We start from the raw sequence: 15,428 nt of genomic DNA on the forward strand, positions 1-15,428 counted from the left end.
TACTGAAGCCTGAATCAGAATCAACCACGTTAACAACTCAATTATAGACAATTTCTGCAGAAGGCCAGTCTCTACAGAATCATTCTTAGACAAATTACCATAGGATTTTAGTCTTTTCCAATCTGATAAGAGAAAAATTTTATTGTAATTTAATTTGCATTCCTCTAGTTAAAAGCAAACTCAATCATATTTTCTTGTTTTAAGAGATATTCATATATTTTATCTATGAAATGTTAATGTATTTTGTCCTTCTTCCTATGGATTTTTTGGTACACACACACACACACACACACACACACACACACACACATACACACACAGGTAGCTTTTTGTCTACTAGGGAAGTTGGCCACTGTGTCTGCTGTCATTTGCAAATATTTTTCCAAGTTCTTTGCCTTTTTATTATGTTTATATCAATTCAGTGATCAATCCAAGAAGCAGAAACACTATGAATATTTGAAACGATTTATTATAGGAATTAGATTTTAAACAACACTTGATGTGAATTAGATATCAATTAGTCCCACCTTTTGAATAATTATATTGAAGGTTTTGTGTGTTTTCTTGGAGTGTTTGTTTATTCCACAGTGCTGAGAACATAATCCAGGGCCTCAAGCATGCAAGGCAAGCACACTACCACTGAGCTGCATCTCATACTGAGGTTTCTTGATTGTCTCAATTTATTCTGTCAACTTAACTCTCTATGGACTGTAGATCACTGAAATACACTCACTGTTATCTTGTTTCTGGCTATTTCTCCTTGAACTTCGTTATGTATCAATGCTACACATTTGCAGCATTCATTTTCATAGCTATTATATCTTTTTATTATTTATTATTACAAAGTACTCTTCTGTTTTTCCACTTATGGCCTCCTTTCCAATTCAAAATGATCTCGTTAAGATCATGATCCTTGCTTTATTTTTCACTGCAATCAACTGGTATTCCTTTACCTTCAACTTTTTAAGTTAACTTTGCTTTGGCAAGATACTTTGGCATCAGCTTAAAGTTGGATGTTTTTAGATACAATCTGAAACCCACTTATTTCACTAGATGACTTTAGCCCATTCATCTTTATTGAGTTTGGGGGGCTTGGTACCAGGAATTGAACACAGGGATGCTTAACCACTGAGCAACATCAAAGTCCTTTTTATTTTTTATTTTTGAGACAGGACGACACTAAGTCACTGAGGCTGGTTTAGAACTTGCAATTCTCCTGCCTCAGCCTCCCAAGTCGCTGGGATTACAGGTATGTGCCACTGTACTCAGCTCAGCTTTCCTGTTTAAGTATGTGTGATCCTAATTCTGTTCTATTTTTTCATGTCAGCCTATTTGCTTTTATAGTGTTTTTAAAAATCCTTTCACTGTTAAGTCTTTGTTTTACAGCAATGTTTCTTCCCATAATTTGGAAGATTTGTTTTAGGGTTACCATTATAACTTTATCTTTGTCCCTTAGTTAATGAAATTTAAAACTAACCACCAGTTCATATACTGTAGATTTTTCATTTTTCTCTGTTGACCAAAGTTTGTTTTTTCTAAACTCTGCTTGAAAACTCTAATGTCTGCCTTTTTCAACAAGACTGGGATCCTAATTAGGATAATATATAGTCCATGTTTGTACAAATATGTAAAAATGTACTCTACTGTCAAGTATAACTAGAAAAGAACAAATTTTAAAAAAGAATAAAGTCAAAAAAATTCCTAATGTTCACAATTAGTCCTGGAGTTCTTGCATCACAAAATTAATTTTATATTTGAATGATAAGTGATAATCTAAATAGTTGTAATATTTTTATCACCTTTTTGGGAAAAATGCATTGTTAGCAATTTTCCATTAGATTTTGTTTTGACTGCTATTTTGGAGCAAAGAGAGATGATCTTAATTTTTTTTCCTTTAGAATTGATCTGAGGTCTTTGTTTGTGGGTTTTTTATTTTGACTGTTTTGATTTTGTTTTTGTGTGTGTTTGTTTTTGTCTCTTCCTAGTTATCTATTCTTTGTTTTTGTTTTTCGTTGTTATTTTTTGTTTTTTAATCATCAGTAATAACATAATGGCATATAACAATACTGGCATTCAATATAAATTTTTCCTAGAACATTCAATATAAATTCTGCCCCTTCAATTTGTAGATTCAAATACACTCTTATTTCTGAAATGTTTTCTCATTGAAATTTGCCTTTAAATTGTTGGTCTTTTCCATTATCTTTCCTTGTTTAGTGACTCCAAATTTACAACTACTGAATATCCTTTGTCTAGCCCTGTGTTTATAATTTTCCCTCTATTTTCATTTCATTTGTCTTTTTATAAAATGCTGTTCCTGAGTCTATTTGAATTTTTTTCATTGTGCTGTTTCTAATTTTGCTTTTCTTCCTGTGGTTATTATAAATTTTCTTTAACATTTTTCTTGTCTTCTTCAAGCTCATATTTTAGGTTCTTTTTATTACCTCTTCCCTCAGCTCTTATATTTTTATTCTGTCTTCTTGTTTTATAAAGGAAAATTATTCCTTGAGATTTTTTGGATAGATTGAAATGTTTGATCCCAATTTTCATCCATTCCATGGCAAGATCCTCCCATGGGCTGAATTCTACCTTTTATTATTTTTCTTCTTTCTTTTCTTTTTCTTGTAGAATCCTTGTATCCATCCTGTGGTTTCTTGGTTTTGAATCCTTGACTGAAGTGAGTTATTGCTAAACTAAATATTTGTAATCTACTTGTGTCAGGAGAGTCTAAGAATTGTTTTTGGCCTAGCAGAAACTCACTTTGTGATTTCAAGTTGGAGAGAATTTATTTTAGCCTTTATCAGTCTATGATCAATGTTGACACGTAATTTGGAGCTGTTATGGTATATTTTCCTCTCTCACTTTTAATCTTATGCCTTATCTGTAGTCTGTGTATTAGATTACAACTTGTCTGTGTATTTGATTCTTCATTTAGCCCTTCCTCTGCTTCTTGAATGCAACTCTAAAAAAAAATGATGCAAAACTTTGTACCCTACTCTTGTTATTGCAAACAAGTTCTTTCAGTATTGGTCCTTTTGACTGCCCCCTTTTATTCACAGAATTATACTCATCTAGCTCTTGACGGCCATGGATTCCCTCTCTCCACTTCTTACCACTCTCCTATTTGATCTCCACTGTTCTCAAATCCTTCCATTCTGTTTTATGGATTGGAGTTTTAGATATTTAATTGTTTCTTTGAAGACAGAATCTATATGTTGATTCTCCTGCTTGGTTTGGTAAAGGATGAGATCTGAGAAGAGAAAGTGCTAGATTTACTCTTATGTATTCAGACCAGAAGTATACTTCTTGCTTATTTATTTTTCTCAAGGGTTTTAATGCCTCCTAATCCTACAAATAGATTATTTAAGCTAGTGGAGGGAAGGAATTCCAGAGTGGTGTGGTAATGTCATCTGTCCTGGTACCTCACAAGAAGTAAAGGTATTGAAGTAGATGTAGTGAAGGAGTTAAATACAGTGTGGCCTGGGGAATAGAAAAGTCCTTTCTTGGACAGAGGGAATTTAGTAGAGGCCTGGGAATACAGAAAGCTTATTTTTGGTTAAATAAGCCAATTTAGAGGACTGACTTCTTTTTTTTTTCTTCTTTGGGTGTTTCCCTGCAGGAACTCATGCAGCCGAAATCTGGGGCCAATGGAACAGCAGTTACCGAATTCATCCTGCTGGGATTGGTGGAGACACCAGAGCTATGGCCAGTGATCTTTGTACTTTTCCTCCTTGCTTATGTGGTCACAGTGGGGGGCAACCTCAGCATCCTGGCAGCCATCTTGGTGGAACCCAAACTCCACACCCCCATGTACTTCTTCCTGGGGAACCTATCCGTGATGGACATTGGGTGTATCACTGTCACTATTCCCTCAATGTTGGGTCGTCTTGTGTCCCACAAGCGTACAATTCCATATGGAGCCTGCCTCACACAGCTTTTCTTCTTCCATCTGCTGGTTGGGGTGGACTGCTTCCTGTTGACTGCTATGGCCTATGACCGATTCCTGGCCATCTGCCAGCCCCTCACCTACAGCACCCGCATGAGCCAGACAGTCCAGAGGATACTGGTGGCTGCGTCCTGGGCTTGTGCCTTCACCAATGCACTGACCCATACTGTGGCCATATCCACACTCAACTTCTGTGGCCCCAATGTGATCAATCACTTCTACTGTGACCTCCCCCAACTCTTCCAGCTCTCCTGTTCCAGCACCCAGCTCAACGAGCTGCTGCTCTTCGCTGTGGGTTTCATAATGGCAGGAACCCCTGTGGTTCTCATTGTCACCTCCTATATCCATGTGGCAGCTGCAGTCCTGCGAATCCACTCAGCTGAGGGCAGGAAGAAGGCCTTCTCCACATGCAGCTCCCACCTCACTGTGGTTGCCATATTCTATGGTTCTGGTATTTTTAACTACATGAGACTAGGTTCAGCCAAACTTTCAGATAAGGATAAAGCTGTTGGAATTTTTAATACTGTCATCAACCCCATGCTAAACCCAATAATCTACAGCCTCAGGAACCCTGATGTGCAGGCTGCCCTCTGGAGGGTGGTCCTGGGGAGGTGGTCACTGGTTTAAGGAAGTCTTAAGTGTCTCTTCTCCCTGTGGTTTTTTTTTTTTTTTTGACTAAAGAAAAAAATCCCCTAGAGCCAAGAACTAGCCCAAATAGTACAGAACAACTTCTATCTCCCTGAACTTGAGGACTTTTTGTAAGGGATAATTATCATTTCCCAAAGAAGCCCTACCCAGTTATAGACAATGGGTTTATAGATTCCATCAGGCCAGTCCCTTCAACAAATTATAACTTCAGTTACTGTGGCTTCCCTTTACTGAGTAAAGGTGAAATGTAAGAACATGCAAATGCTTATAGATTCATATCCTAAGTGGAAGGACATAGACTCATTATAGTTTGGGTTCCAAAAGCATTTCAGAACTCCCACCCTTGCCCAACCCTGCCAAGAGATCATATTTTCCCTCAAGTTCAGATATGGCTGTGCTGTTTATGAAATATAACCCGATAAAGTAAAACAAAACAGAAAACAAGTAGTTTTTCCTGTGATACAAAGATCTCATGAGACACAGAGAGGCAAAAGGAAAGCTATGCAGCTACATAGTCTCTAATAAACTCTAAGTAATATGAAGCTTGGTACAGCTCACAGACATATTTCCAAATGCCAAACTTCATATGTATGATATGTCTTATGATACAGAAATGGATTTCCCGCATCCATCCTTCCCCGTACACGTCAAGTCTTTTGAAAAGAATTTACTATCTAAACATTTTTAAAATATTTCAGCAATCCCAGATTACTCATTATGAAATTTCCCCCCTAAATTCTCACTTTTATTCGCCAACCCTCACAGCTGAGACAATCTATAACTATAAATGCAAGTCACATGATGACTACTTTCTCTAAATTTCCCATTGTCTGTAGGGGAGTATGGCTCTGACCTGGAACATTGGCTCATCCTGCTTCCTGTTTTCCAGACATTAGTCCAGCCACTATTTAGCTCTATCTTCCGTCCAGCATCCTTTTCAGTACTGATGGCCCCTTCCTGGCAACTCTCTGGTGCTATTGATATTTCTTTATTCACTTCTTGAAATCTTTTCTTTGACCTGCACCTATGATTTGGTTTCTCCATGAGATTGGATATGGGTGAAGGGATTTGCAGGATTAAAAAGAGAAGAAGGCAAGAGATACGGAAGAGAGAAGAAATACAAGATTGGAGATGGAAAGTTTGTAATAAAGTAAAAATTAAAATGAGGAATAGGGAGGAAACAGGATAGAATTGCAAGCAAAGGAGGCTGAGAAGAAAGAAGGAAGTATTGGAGAGGACCAAATGAAGTACCAGAGATGGTGGGGGATTGAGCAAGAATTGGGGAACTGGAAAAGATGACTTAAGACTGTTAAAAGATCAGAGGAGAGAGAAAATGGATGGAAGATGTGGGTTTCCCATACTGTGTTATCTAACAATAACCAGTTCTGGCAGTCCTGAAACCATCATTGTAGACCATATTTTTACTACAAACAAAATAACATTTTCAGATTTGCTGAATGTGCTAAAAAATGCACAGGAGCTCATTCTCCACTTCTCTAGATTAAGATGCTTTCAGAAAGTCAGGAAGGATTATAAGATGAGAAAAGAGTATTTTGACCTGGATATTTTTAACCAACTTAGATCTTTAATATCATCAAGGTTTGCAACCAACTGCCCAAATTACAATTTTTGCCTGCCAACAGTGTCAAAGAACAGGGAAAACACGGGTCTTTCCTGATTCTCTGAGTCATCAGATAAACTTGAAGGATACAAAAGTGTGAGCTTCCTTCAAGGGTCAAGAAAAGTGTTGGGCCAGAACTGTGACATGACACGGTTCCCAGGTCATCACCTCTACCATCCACAACATCTGTGACCCGAATAAGTTCTTTCCCTTCTCTGGGCCTGTACCTGGCAGAAGGCACGAGGTAATCATCAAGGTTCTCTGGTTCACTGGTGTCCTCTGGTTGCACTATCCTGAGTGAACAGAAGGGCTGTCTCAATCTGTTAACGCTGAGAGTTGCCCTGTCTTCCACCATCACGTCTGCCCACCAGTATTTGGCCTTGCAAGGAAAGAGAATGTCTTCTCTGCCTGCAAGAGCCTCGTGCCTCTAGCATTTTTTTCATCGGGCCATTCATCTCAGGCCTCAAGGGATGACTCTCTCCACCATCATCACTAGAGCCAAGCAGAGTAACTGGGTTCAGCATCACAAAGAAAATTCCAGCTCTCCATTCACCTTCCAGGATCATAGGGTTTCTTTAACCACTCAAGAGATTTCTTTTCCTTTGGAATTGTTTTCTCCTCTTTTTTTTTAAATTCCACAGTAAAAATATCTCAAGACTTAAATTTTTCATGGAATATGAAATACAACATGTTGGAAAAACTCACACTTTACAGAATGTCATAGCCACCTTCCTATACATAGCCACAACAAAAAAGTAACTACTGTTAAGAATTTGTTGTTATATTTCCAGAACACACACATGCACCATCATACACCAGATACGCACACACACACACACACACACTTTCCTAAATAAAAACTTAATGAACTTATTTAGCAGTTAAATGGATATGACACACATGTATGTTTTCCAAACATCATAGTGTTTTGCAATTTACTTTTACCTCTTCCATTTCATAGTATAATTCTTTACATAAACCTACAAATCTGTCTTATCCATATTAAAAGCTGATTAATATTCCATTTTATACATAAGCTAATATATTTAATGAAACTCCATCCATGCAACTAAATTTACATCCTATTTTTGCAATTGCTAAAAATACAGAAATCAATACTTATGTACTTTTCTATACATCTGAAATTATCTCCATTCAACTGAAAAGAACAGATGACATATATGATAAAGGAAATACAATGCAAAATAAAAATTGGGTAAGTATTCTGGCTCTCTTTTGCCAAAAAAATACACACCATTTTACATCTTGGGTGGAAATGTATGAGAATGCCTATTAGTTTACATCTCTGACTCTATGGGTGTTATATCTTTTATCTTTGGAAATTAGATAAAATATCAGATAATTTTGATTTGAATTTCTTTGTTTTTAAGTGTGGTTAGATGTATTTTTATATATGTCTCTGATATCTGTATTTTTCTTCTTTGCAAATTGCCTGAAGCTCCCTCCCCCACTTTGGGCTAGTTTACTTTTTTAAATTTTGAATTTTTATCTCAATTAAATTTATTTTAACTGTACATAGTGAAGTAAATGTTTTCACATATGTATATGTTGTGTAATGCTTATAATGATTGGTAGAAACTCTTCAGGTTTTAAGATAGTAACTCTTAACCATATATGTTGCAAATATAGTCCCCAATTCCCCATTTATATTTAATTTGTTTAGAGCATCTACTGCCCAAGTTAAGTTTCACATTTCTGTGAACTTCACCTTATTTGTTCCAGTTCATGCTTAGGAAAAAAAAAAGACTTTTCCATTGAAATGCTGTGTATAAATATGTGTCAGTGATATTTTTCTAGTACTTTTACATGTGTCTAAATGTCAAATATTTGATGTATCTAAGTATTATTTTCTGTGTGTTCTAATTTTTCAGTTGGTAGTAACTGTCTCATCACAGTAAAATGCAAGCTTGATCACATATATAATGTACATGATCTATTTAGCCAAAGAAAAAATATTTGAACTAAAACCAGAACTGCCACCCAAGAAGTGAGTCTGTAGTCAAGCCCAGCCAAGAGAATTAACTGCTGACATATACAGTCATAAAAAGCCAAATTTAGAATCTCCATAACTTAATATTCACAGTGTCCAGAATACAACCCCAAATTTCCTAACATATGAAGAATCAAGAAAATGGAACACATTCTCTAGAAAAAGAAATATACCAAGTCCAACTCTGAAATGAATCAGAAGTTGAAACTAACAAATATTTAAAGCAGTTATTATAACTACCCTAAAACCCCGTGTTATTAAAAAGCCATGTTTTCAATTAATGCAAATCTTAGTGTAGAAATAGAGATAATAAAATGGAAATTCTAAAACTAAAAACATACTTTCCTAAATAAAATCTTAATGAACATATTTAGCAGTCAAATGGATATGACAGAAGAAAGAATAGGCCAACTGGAAGATCAATAAAAAATTATCCAAGGTGAAGCACAAAGAGAAATAAAGTTTTTTTAAAGGACAAATAAGATAATATTTTTAAAGTCCAGCACATGAGGAATTAGAATACCAGGAGAGGAGAGAGAAAATGAGGCAGAAAAAATTATTTGGGAAAATAATGGCCAACAATTTTCCAAATTTGAGGAAAGATATGCATGTTATGAGAAACTAAACAAATACAAAACAGAATAAACACAAAGAAGTGCTAATTAAGATTGAAGCTATAACACAGTACTAGAGCTCTTGCCTAGCAGGTGCAAGGCCCTGGCTTCAATCCCCAGTGCTGCAAAAGCAAACAAATGAACAAAAAAATCAAAACAAAGAAGTTCACACTAAGCCACATCATAGTCAAATTGTTGAAATCCTAACATAAAGAGAAAAGTGTTGAAAAATCTAAGTAATAAAGACATATTACATACTAGGGTACAACGAGCTAATTCACAGCTCACTTGCTCATGAGAAATCATGGAACAGAGGAAAGGCAGTACATACTCAGGTAGTAGCTAATCAGATTACAGACCAGCTGTCCTTGTCCTTCAAAATGTTTTTTTTAAAATACTGGTGGGCATGGTGACACACACCTGTAATTTCTGCTGAAGCAGAAGGATCAAACCCAGCCTCAGCAACTTAGCAAGGCCCTAAGCAACTCTACAATAATTTGCCTCAAAATCTAAATAATTAAATAAATAAATAAAAAGGGCTGAGTATATGGCTTAGTGGTAAAGCACCCTTGGGTTCAATCCCTGGTACCAAAATTTAAAAAAAAAAACAATACTGTTGAATATAATTATATACCCAGGGACAGTGTCCTTTAAGATTGAAGACAAAAATAAAGGCATTTCCAGATCAAAGAAAGCTAAGATAATTTATCATTTATTGCTAAAAGAACTGCAAATTCTATAGGAATTCTTCAGGTGAATGATACTAGATGGAAACTCTGATCCTCTCACAGTTATAAGGGGAAGACAAAAATTCAGTAAAAATGAAACAAAAGACATTTAAAGACACTTTAGCAAAGAAGATATAGAAACAGCCAGTAAGTATGCAAAAGATGCTCAAAATCCCAGTCAAGTGATAAATGAAAATTAAACTATAAGATAGCTAACACTGTTTGTCAGAGTCTTTTTCCCCTCACCAGAAAATTTCTTATTTTTTTCAGTAAATAGAATGTTTTTCCAGACCTTCCCAGCTAACTTAATCAGGCAATGGTTCCTCTGATCCTATGTAAGATCTCTAGTACTCCTCTGAGCCTTCTGACTCCTTCCTCAGTCTTCTTCAAAAGCTGTGCTGACTTCTCCACCATCATCTTTCCAAGCTTCAAGGAAACATCTCAGCAGTTTATTAGGACCATTTCCTGGCATTCTTACCAGGAGGTTAAATCCTGAGCCATGAAAACATGTTCCTATGTCAATTAATTCTCCTTATGTATCTCTACATTCAACCCCATCCCTTGGTCCTCATGAGCCACTCTTATAGTTGTTCCTCTGCAAAAAAAGTGTAACTTAGGGCAGGATGTATCAGTCAGTGAATCAGCTCCTTACTGCTGCTATAACAAATCATCACAAATTTAATAGCTTAAAACAACCAAAACTTATTCTTTCATGGTTCTGGAAGCCAAAAGTCTGAAGTGACTCCTATAAAATTCATTTAGAGTGTTAGCAAGGCTGGCTCCTGGAGGCTTCAAGGAGAATCTATTTCCTGGCTCCTCCAGCTTCTAGTGGCTGCTATCATTCCTTGACTTGTGGCCACATCACTCCAATTCCCACTTCTATCAACACATTGCCTTCTCCTCATCTGTGGTCAAATACCCACTGCTTCTCTCTTCTAAGAACACATGTGATGAAATTTAGGCACCACCTGGCTAATCCAGATAATATCTCCATCTCAAGGTCTCTAACTGCATGGGCTCTCTCTCGTCCAGCAAGGAGGTCCATGGAACAGGGTATAGAAGAGTGTGGCTGCAGAGTCGTTATTCAAGACCTCCAGAGACCAAGCAGGAAGCAGGTCTGATTTTATTGTGCAGTAACCATGTATATATACTCAGGCAGCAGCTAAGCAGATTACAGGCAGCCACCAATACAATTTCTGGCCAGGTGTCCTTGCAGTGACCAATCGAGGGGCGGGCCTGGGGCAAGCACAGGGACTGCAACACACGACCTCACCCCTAGAGCTGTGCCTACTGGGTAAGCAGTTTGTCACCCAGAGGCCCTTTGCAGACAGTAAATTATTTCCTCTTGATTTATTGAATGTGATTTCCTTTCTCATAGAACGATGAGACCTTATCTTAATTATTTTGGAGGCACTGAGGGAAGTGGATGAAGTTCTTGAGGAAAACAAAAATAACCTCATGAGAGATCTGCTTCAAAGGCGGCATTTGCCTGGTCTTCAGGCAAAAATAAGCTTCTCTCCTCTAGCAAGGGGGAAGGTGCTCTGACTTCAGGAAGTGGATTTAGGGGAGTCAGGATGCAAAATTTTCTTCTTATTCACTCAGACATGCCCATCCCAATACTCAGAGTCTCGCATCTTCCCTCCCAGGGCATAGCAGATCTGCCCAAGCTATACACTCAGCCTCCCTTGTATGTATGCCATCCTATAACTAAGTCCAAAGCCTGATTTTCAGCACTATGTGCCTATAGCTGCAGAAGAGTCATATCTCACCAAATGTTCCATTGGAAGGTTTCTGGCTTTTACTATATACCCTGAGTTGATAATTGGCTAACCTGAGCTAAGTATTGTTTCTTCTGATCTTCCATCCCTATTCTTAATATTCCACAGTTTTGAGCATTGCTATGGTTCTTACAACATTAGTATGCTAAGACATACTAATAAACACTTACATATCAGTGTTTCACCTCCACCTGTTCTTCACCCCTACCTGCCACCAGTTAGTTAGTGATTATGATGTGATCTATCACATACTGTAATCAACTCCACCTACCCCAAGCCATGGTGAATATGTTCTGGAATTCCACCTCAAGAATATGCTTCTTAGGACTACTCCCAGTGCTTCCTTAGTTGGCTTCCTGCCAAAGCAGAGCTTAACACAAGATTGTCAAGGTGTGTGTGTGTGTGTGTGTGTGTGTGTGTGTGTGTGTGTAAGTCATCTCAGGGAGCAAGGCTGGGGTTATTTATTTGAAAGATAGTTCCAGGATATAAGACTGAGTTACAAAGACAGGAAGACAGAGAAAGAAGACCCGTGCCTTACTGTGGGGCACACTACCCCAATCCCTGCTATGTACAGCAGAGACTTAATTGTGCAAGCACATACAGAGTGCCTCCTGGGATTGTGTGAAGAAGCAGGTAAACATTTATCCATTCTCTCCCAGTCCCATTGTCAAGCTGCCTCTGCATCTCTGAGCCCCACCTGTGCTGAGATGGAATACACTCCCCCATTATTCAGGGCATTAGAGGATCCCAGGGAAGAGGCCACACTGTAGGCTTGCAATGACCAGAAGCTTACAGGGAACTGTCCACTCCAGTCATGGCTGAAATAAGAAGACAGGCTAAGCAGATGTCAGTCAGGACATCAGATGTATCCGCTACAACCTACTTCATAGATTGTGAGGGCTGAAAGGGACTTCCAGACTGTGAAGTTCTTGGTTACATAACTATGTACATAACAGACACTCGTATTATCAATGCATAGGTCGATGTATTGTCAAATTCCTTCTAGAAGACTAATGAATCTTACTTTATTTAAGGTTCACAGCATGATCCATGGCAGAGGATATGCAAATTTCATGGATGAAGAAACTGCGGCCCAAAAGGGTTCAGCAGTTTGCACAAAATAAAACTACTAAGACCCCCAAAGAGCCTATCTGTCTATAATATTTTCCCTACTGCACCAGATCTCCCTGGTAGAAGAGAGAATACTCTCTCAGAGAATGGGTGTTGGGTAAGGAATTATTAGTGGGAATAGGTGTTGCTGGAACACCCTTTCACCTTCCCACATCTTCAGTTCATTTGTCTGCGATCTTCACGGGGTCTCTCAATTTCTAAGTGCCTGGCTTAGAGAATTATATTGGTATACAGCCTCCCAGGAGTCCTACCATGAGATAGCTCTGAGCCACCTCTTCCAGAGTCATTATAGGATCCCCAAGTCATGGTCCCAGTGGCCCCACTAACAAGGCCCTGAGAGAAAGCGGTAAAGCACCACATTCCCGAGGGGTCATTAAGAAGCTGGGTTTGAAGAGGCTTCCCTTTCCTCATGCCTTTTCTCTGGGGCTTCCTCCTCCTCCTCCCCAGATCCAAGGAAGTTCTGATATTGACTTGTCTCCATTCTAGACCCTGGTCTAACAGCTAGGAAAGAAGACTCTCCTTTAGGAAACCCATGTCTAGTCCCAGTCACACCTCTGACTCCCTGGGGGGCTGTGAGGATATGGGCAAGGCCTCCAGGCCTCAGTGACCCCACCATTAAGCAGAGCTTGCATTACCTGCCCTCACTACTCCCTGCCCATGAAGCCAGAGCCAGAGAAAACCTAAATTCCAGAAAGTGCCAGATGTTTCCATGTGTATGAGGGGCTTGTATGTTACCCTTTGTTGTCTCTTGCTTTCCATCCTTCTCCTCTTCCCTGGGAGAGCTAATGTCTGAACACCCTGGAGGGTAGCAACAGAGGCGATGTCTGCTTGCTCTTCCCTCAGTTATATTCCTGACATATAGCCGTTCACTTGCTTTCTGGGTGCATTCTTTTCTGGAAGAAAACTAACTGGCTTCTATTCCCGTTCCAGGTGAGTATTCTCACAAGTCCTTCCTCTGCTCTTACAAAACAGAGAAGGGGCCTCTGGGGCCATCAGCCCAAACCTAATATTATCCAGGGCGCAATTATGTCCCTAAAAGGGGAAAAAAAAATGATGTAGGGGGAAAGTTGGGATAATGGGCCAGAGATCCTGGCTCCTTTTCTGGTCTTCTTTGCCCAGAACCCTGTCTCTTGGATGAAGCATGCACTCTGTTACTTTTAGGAGAGAGTATGAGGGGATTTGCAGAGTCCAGTTCATTCTCCAGGGTCTCCTGCATCAGGAAGCCCAGAGGCTTCCCTCTACTGAAGTCCTGGGCAAGCTTTTCACCACTGGGAGCAAGTAGGGTTGGCGGAGTTCCAGAGCAGGGACTGTTGCTGCTCAGTGAGGGAAGCCCCCTGTGTGGTCATGCAGGAGAGTTCCTCAGCAGGCCACAGGTGAGCCTGTCAGACTCTCTGGATAACTCGGAGGGTCAGAATCCCACATGGACTAAGCAAGCAAATGTCAGGCCATCTGAGGATTGGCAGCAGCTGTCTCGGGGCTCTTCTGTCTGGCTCTGACTCATCTGTCTGTAAGATGGACCCTTCCTAATAATAGGAGCCTTATTTGGGGTAAGATCATGTGTCCTGTGAATTGCTACGGGACCTGCTTGTCTCATCAACACAGTGGCAGCCCTGCCACCACCTTGCACCCCACCCTCACTCATCACCTCCCTTAATTCGCACTAATCCATGAAAGTTTAGACTAATTCCAATGAGTTCAGAAAGTCCTCCAGGATGACCCAGCTAATACCGATACTCTCTTTTGCTGGAATTACATGGACATTTGAACCATCCATTTGTTTATTTAAGTCATATTGAGTACCTACTATGCGTAGAATGTGGTGATGAGTCTTGCCATTGAAAGAGTTCATTAGACTTGTGTTCTGTCCTCAAGTCACAGAGAAGGAGGGCACAACTGAGAAATGATTCCACCAAAAGGTAAACAGAAATGAGTTCCAAGAAATTGTGTGAAGTTGGAGTTTAGGAAACAGGTGGGGGAGTTCCCAGGAAAGATGAATTCAGCAGCCAAGCCGTTGAGACTAGTCTTGAAATATTTTGGCTTGCAGAGTTGAGGAAGGGTCATTGCAGGCAGCAAAAGCAACATGAGCAAGGAGGTGGAAATCACAGAGTCATAATTAACTGCTTAAAAGGAATCCAAGAGGGAAGATAGGTAGCAGTTACCTACTTTAATATAATGTTTGTTAACAAAAAATGTTATTATCCACTGATTTGTCCATTTGCAAAGCATTTATCAGTTACCAATTTCATCAGTTGATAATCAGGTAGGTATCCCTACCACATGTCTTGAACACACAGGATGGAGACCTCACTGGAAAGACTAGTCACTGAAGTAGTCTCACATTGGAGTTGACCTCTTGTTATAAAAAAGATGAGCAATGAGATGAAATTGAAATAGAGATCAATCTATATAGTTCACTGCAAGTATGGTGAAGGGTTCTTTGCAGAAGGTCTGTATAACCTAGAAGGTCTGGTGGCTTTCCATCCCCTATAAGGGTGAAGCAAGGAAAATGGCAGCAAGAAGCCATAATCACACCTCTCAACTTGCAAATATATCAGAGATTCTCCATCCTGGCTGGGCATTTGAGCCACCTGAGACACACACACTCATACTCCATGCTATGACTTTAATAAAGTGACTCGAAAAATCCTCAGGCCACCCCATGATGTGATGTTGGTGCCATCCCTATCCTCATGGGCACTTTCAGGGCAAGTGGAGGGTCCTTTACAGAAGGTCTGTATAACCTAAAAGAGCTTGTGGCCCCAGCCACCTTCTGGCCCCTCACCAACAGCCTCTGCATAAGCCAGACAGCCCAGAGGATATTGGTGGCTGCATCCTGGGCTTGTGACTTCACTGATGCATTGCCATCAATTAAACTAATTAGATCAGAATTCCTGGTGAAAAGCTTGGACATCAGTATTTTCTTCTTAAAGCACCCCCCAAAAATCCAATTA

The 15,428-nt window shown here is 39.4% G+C and overlaps 1 protein-coding gene across 1 annotated transcript; it reads left to right on the forward strand.

Annotated features, from left to right (window-relative positions):
* Window positions 1–3,625: 3,625 nt before the first annotated feature.
* Window positions 3,626–4,573, forward strand: LOC144256240 (olfactory receptor 3A1). Its single transcript, XM_077801330.1, has one exon. The coding sequence runs from the start codon at window positions 3,626–3,628 to the stop codon at window positions 4,571–4,573; it is 948 nt and encodes a 315-aa protein (XP_077657456.1).
* Window positions 4,574–15,428: the final 10,855 nt, after the last annotated feature.

Source organism: Urocitellus parryii, chromosome 7 (genome assembly GCF_045843805.1).
Source record: "Urocitellus parryii isolate mUroPar1 chromosome 7, mUroPar1.hap1, whole genome shotgun sequence".
Taxonomy (NCBI): domain Eukaryota; kingdom Metazoa; phylum Chordata; class Mammalia; order Rodentia; family Sciuridae; genus Urocitellus; species Urocitellus parryii.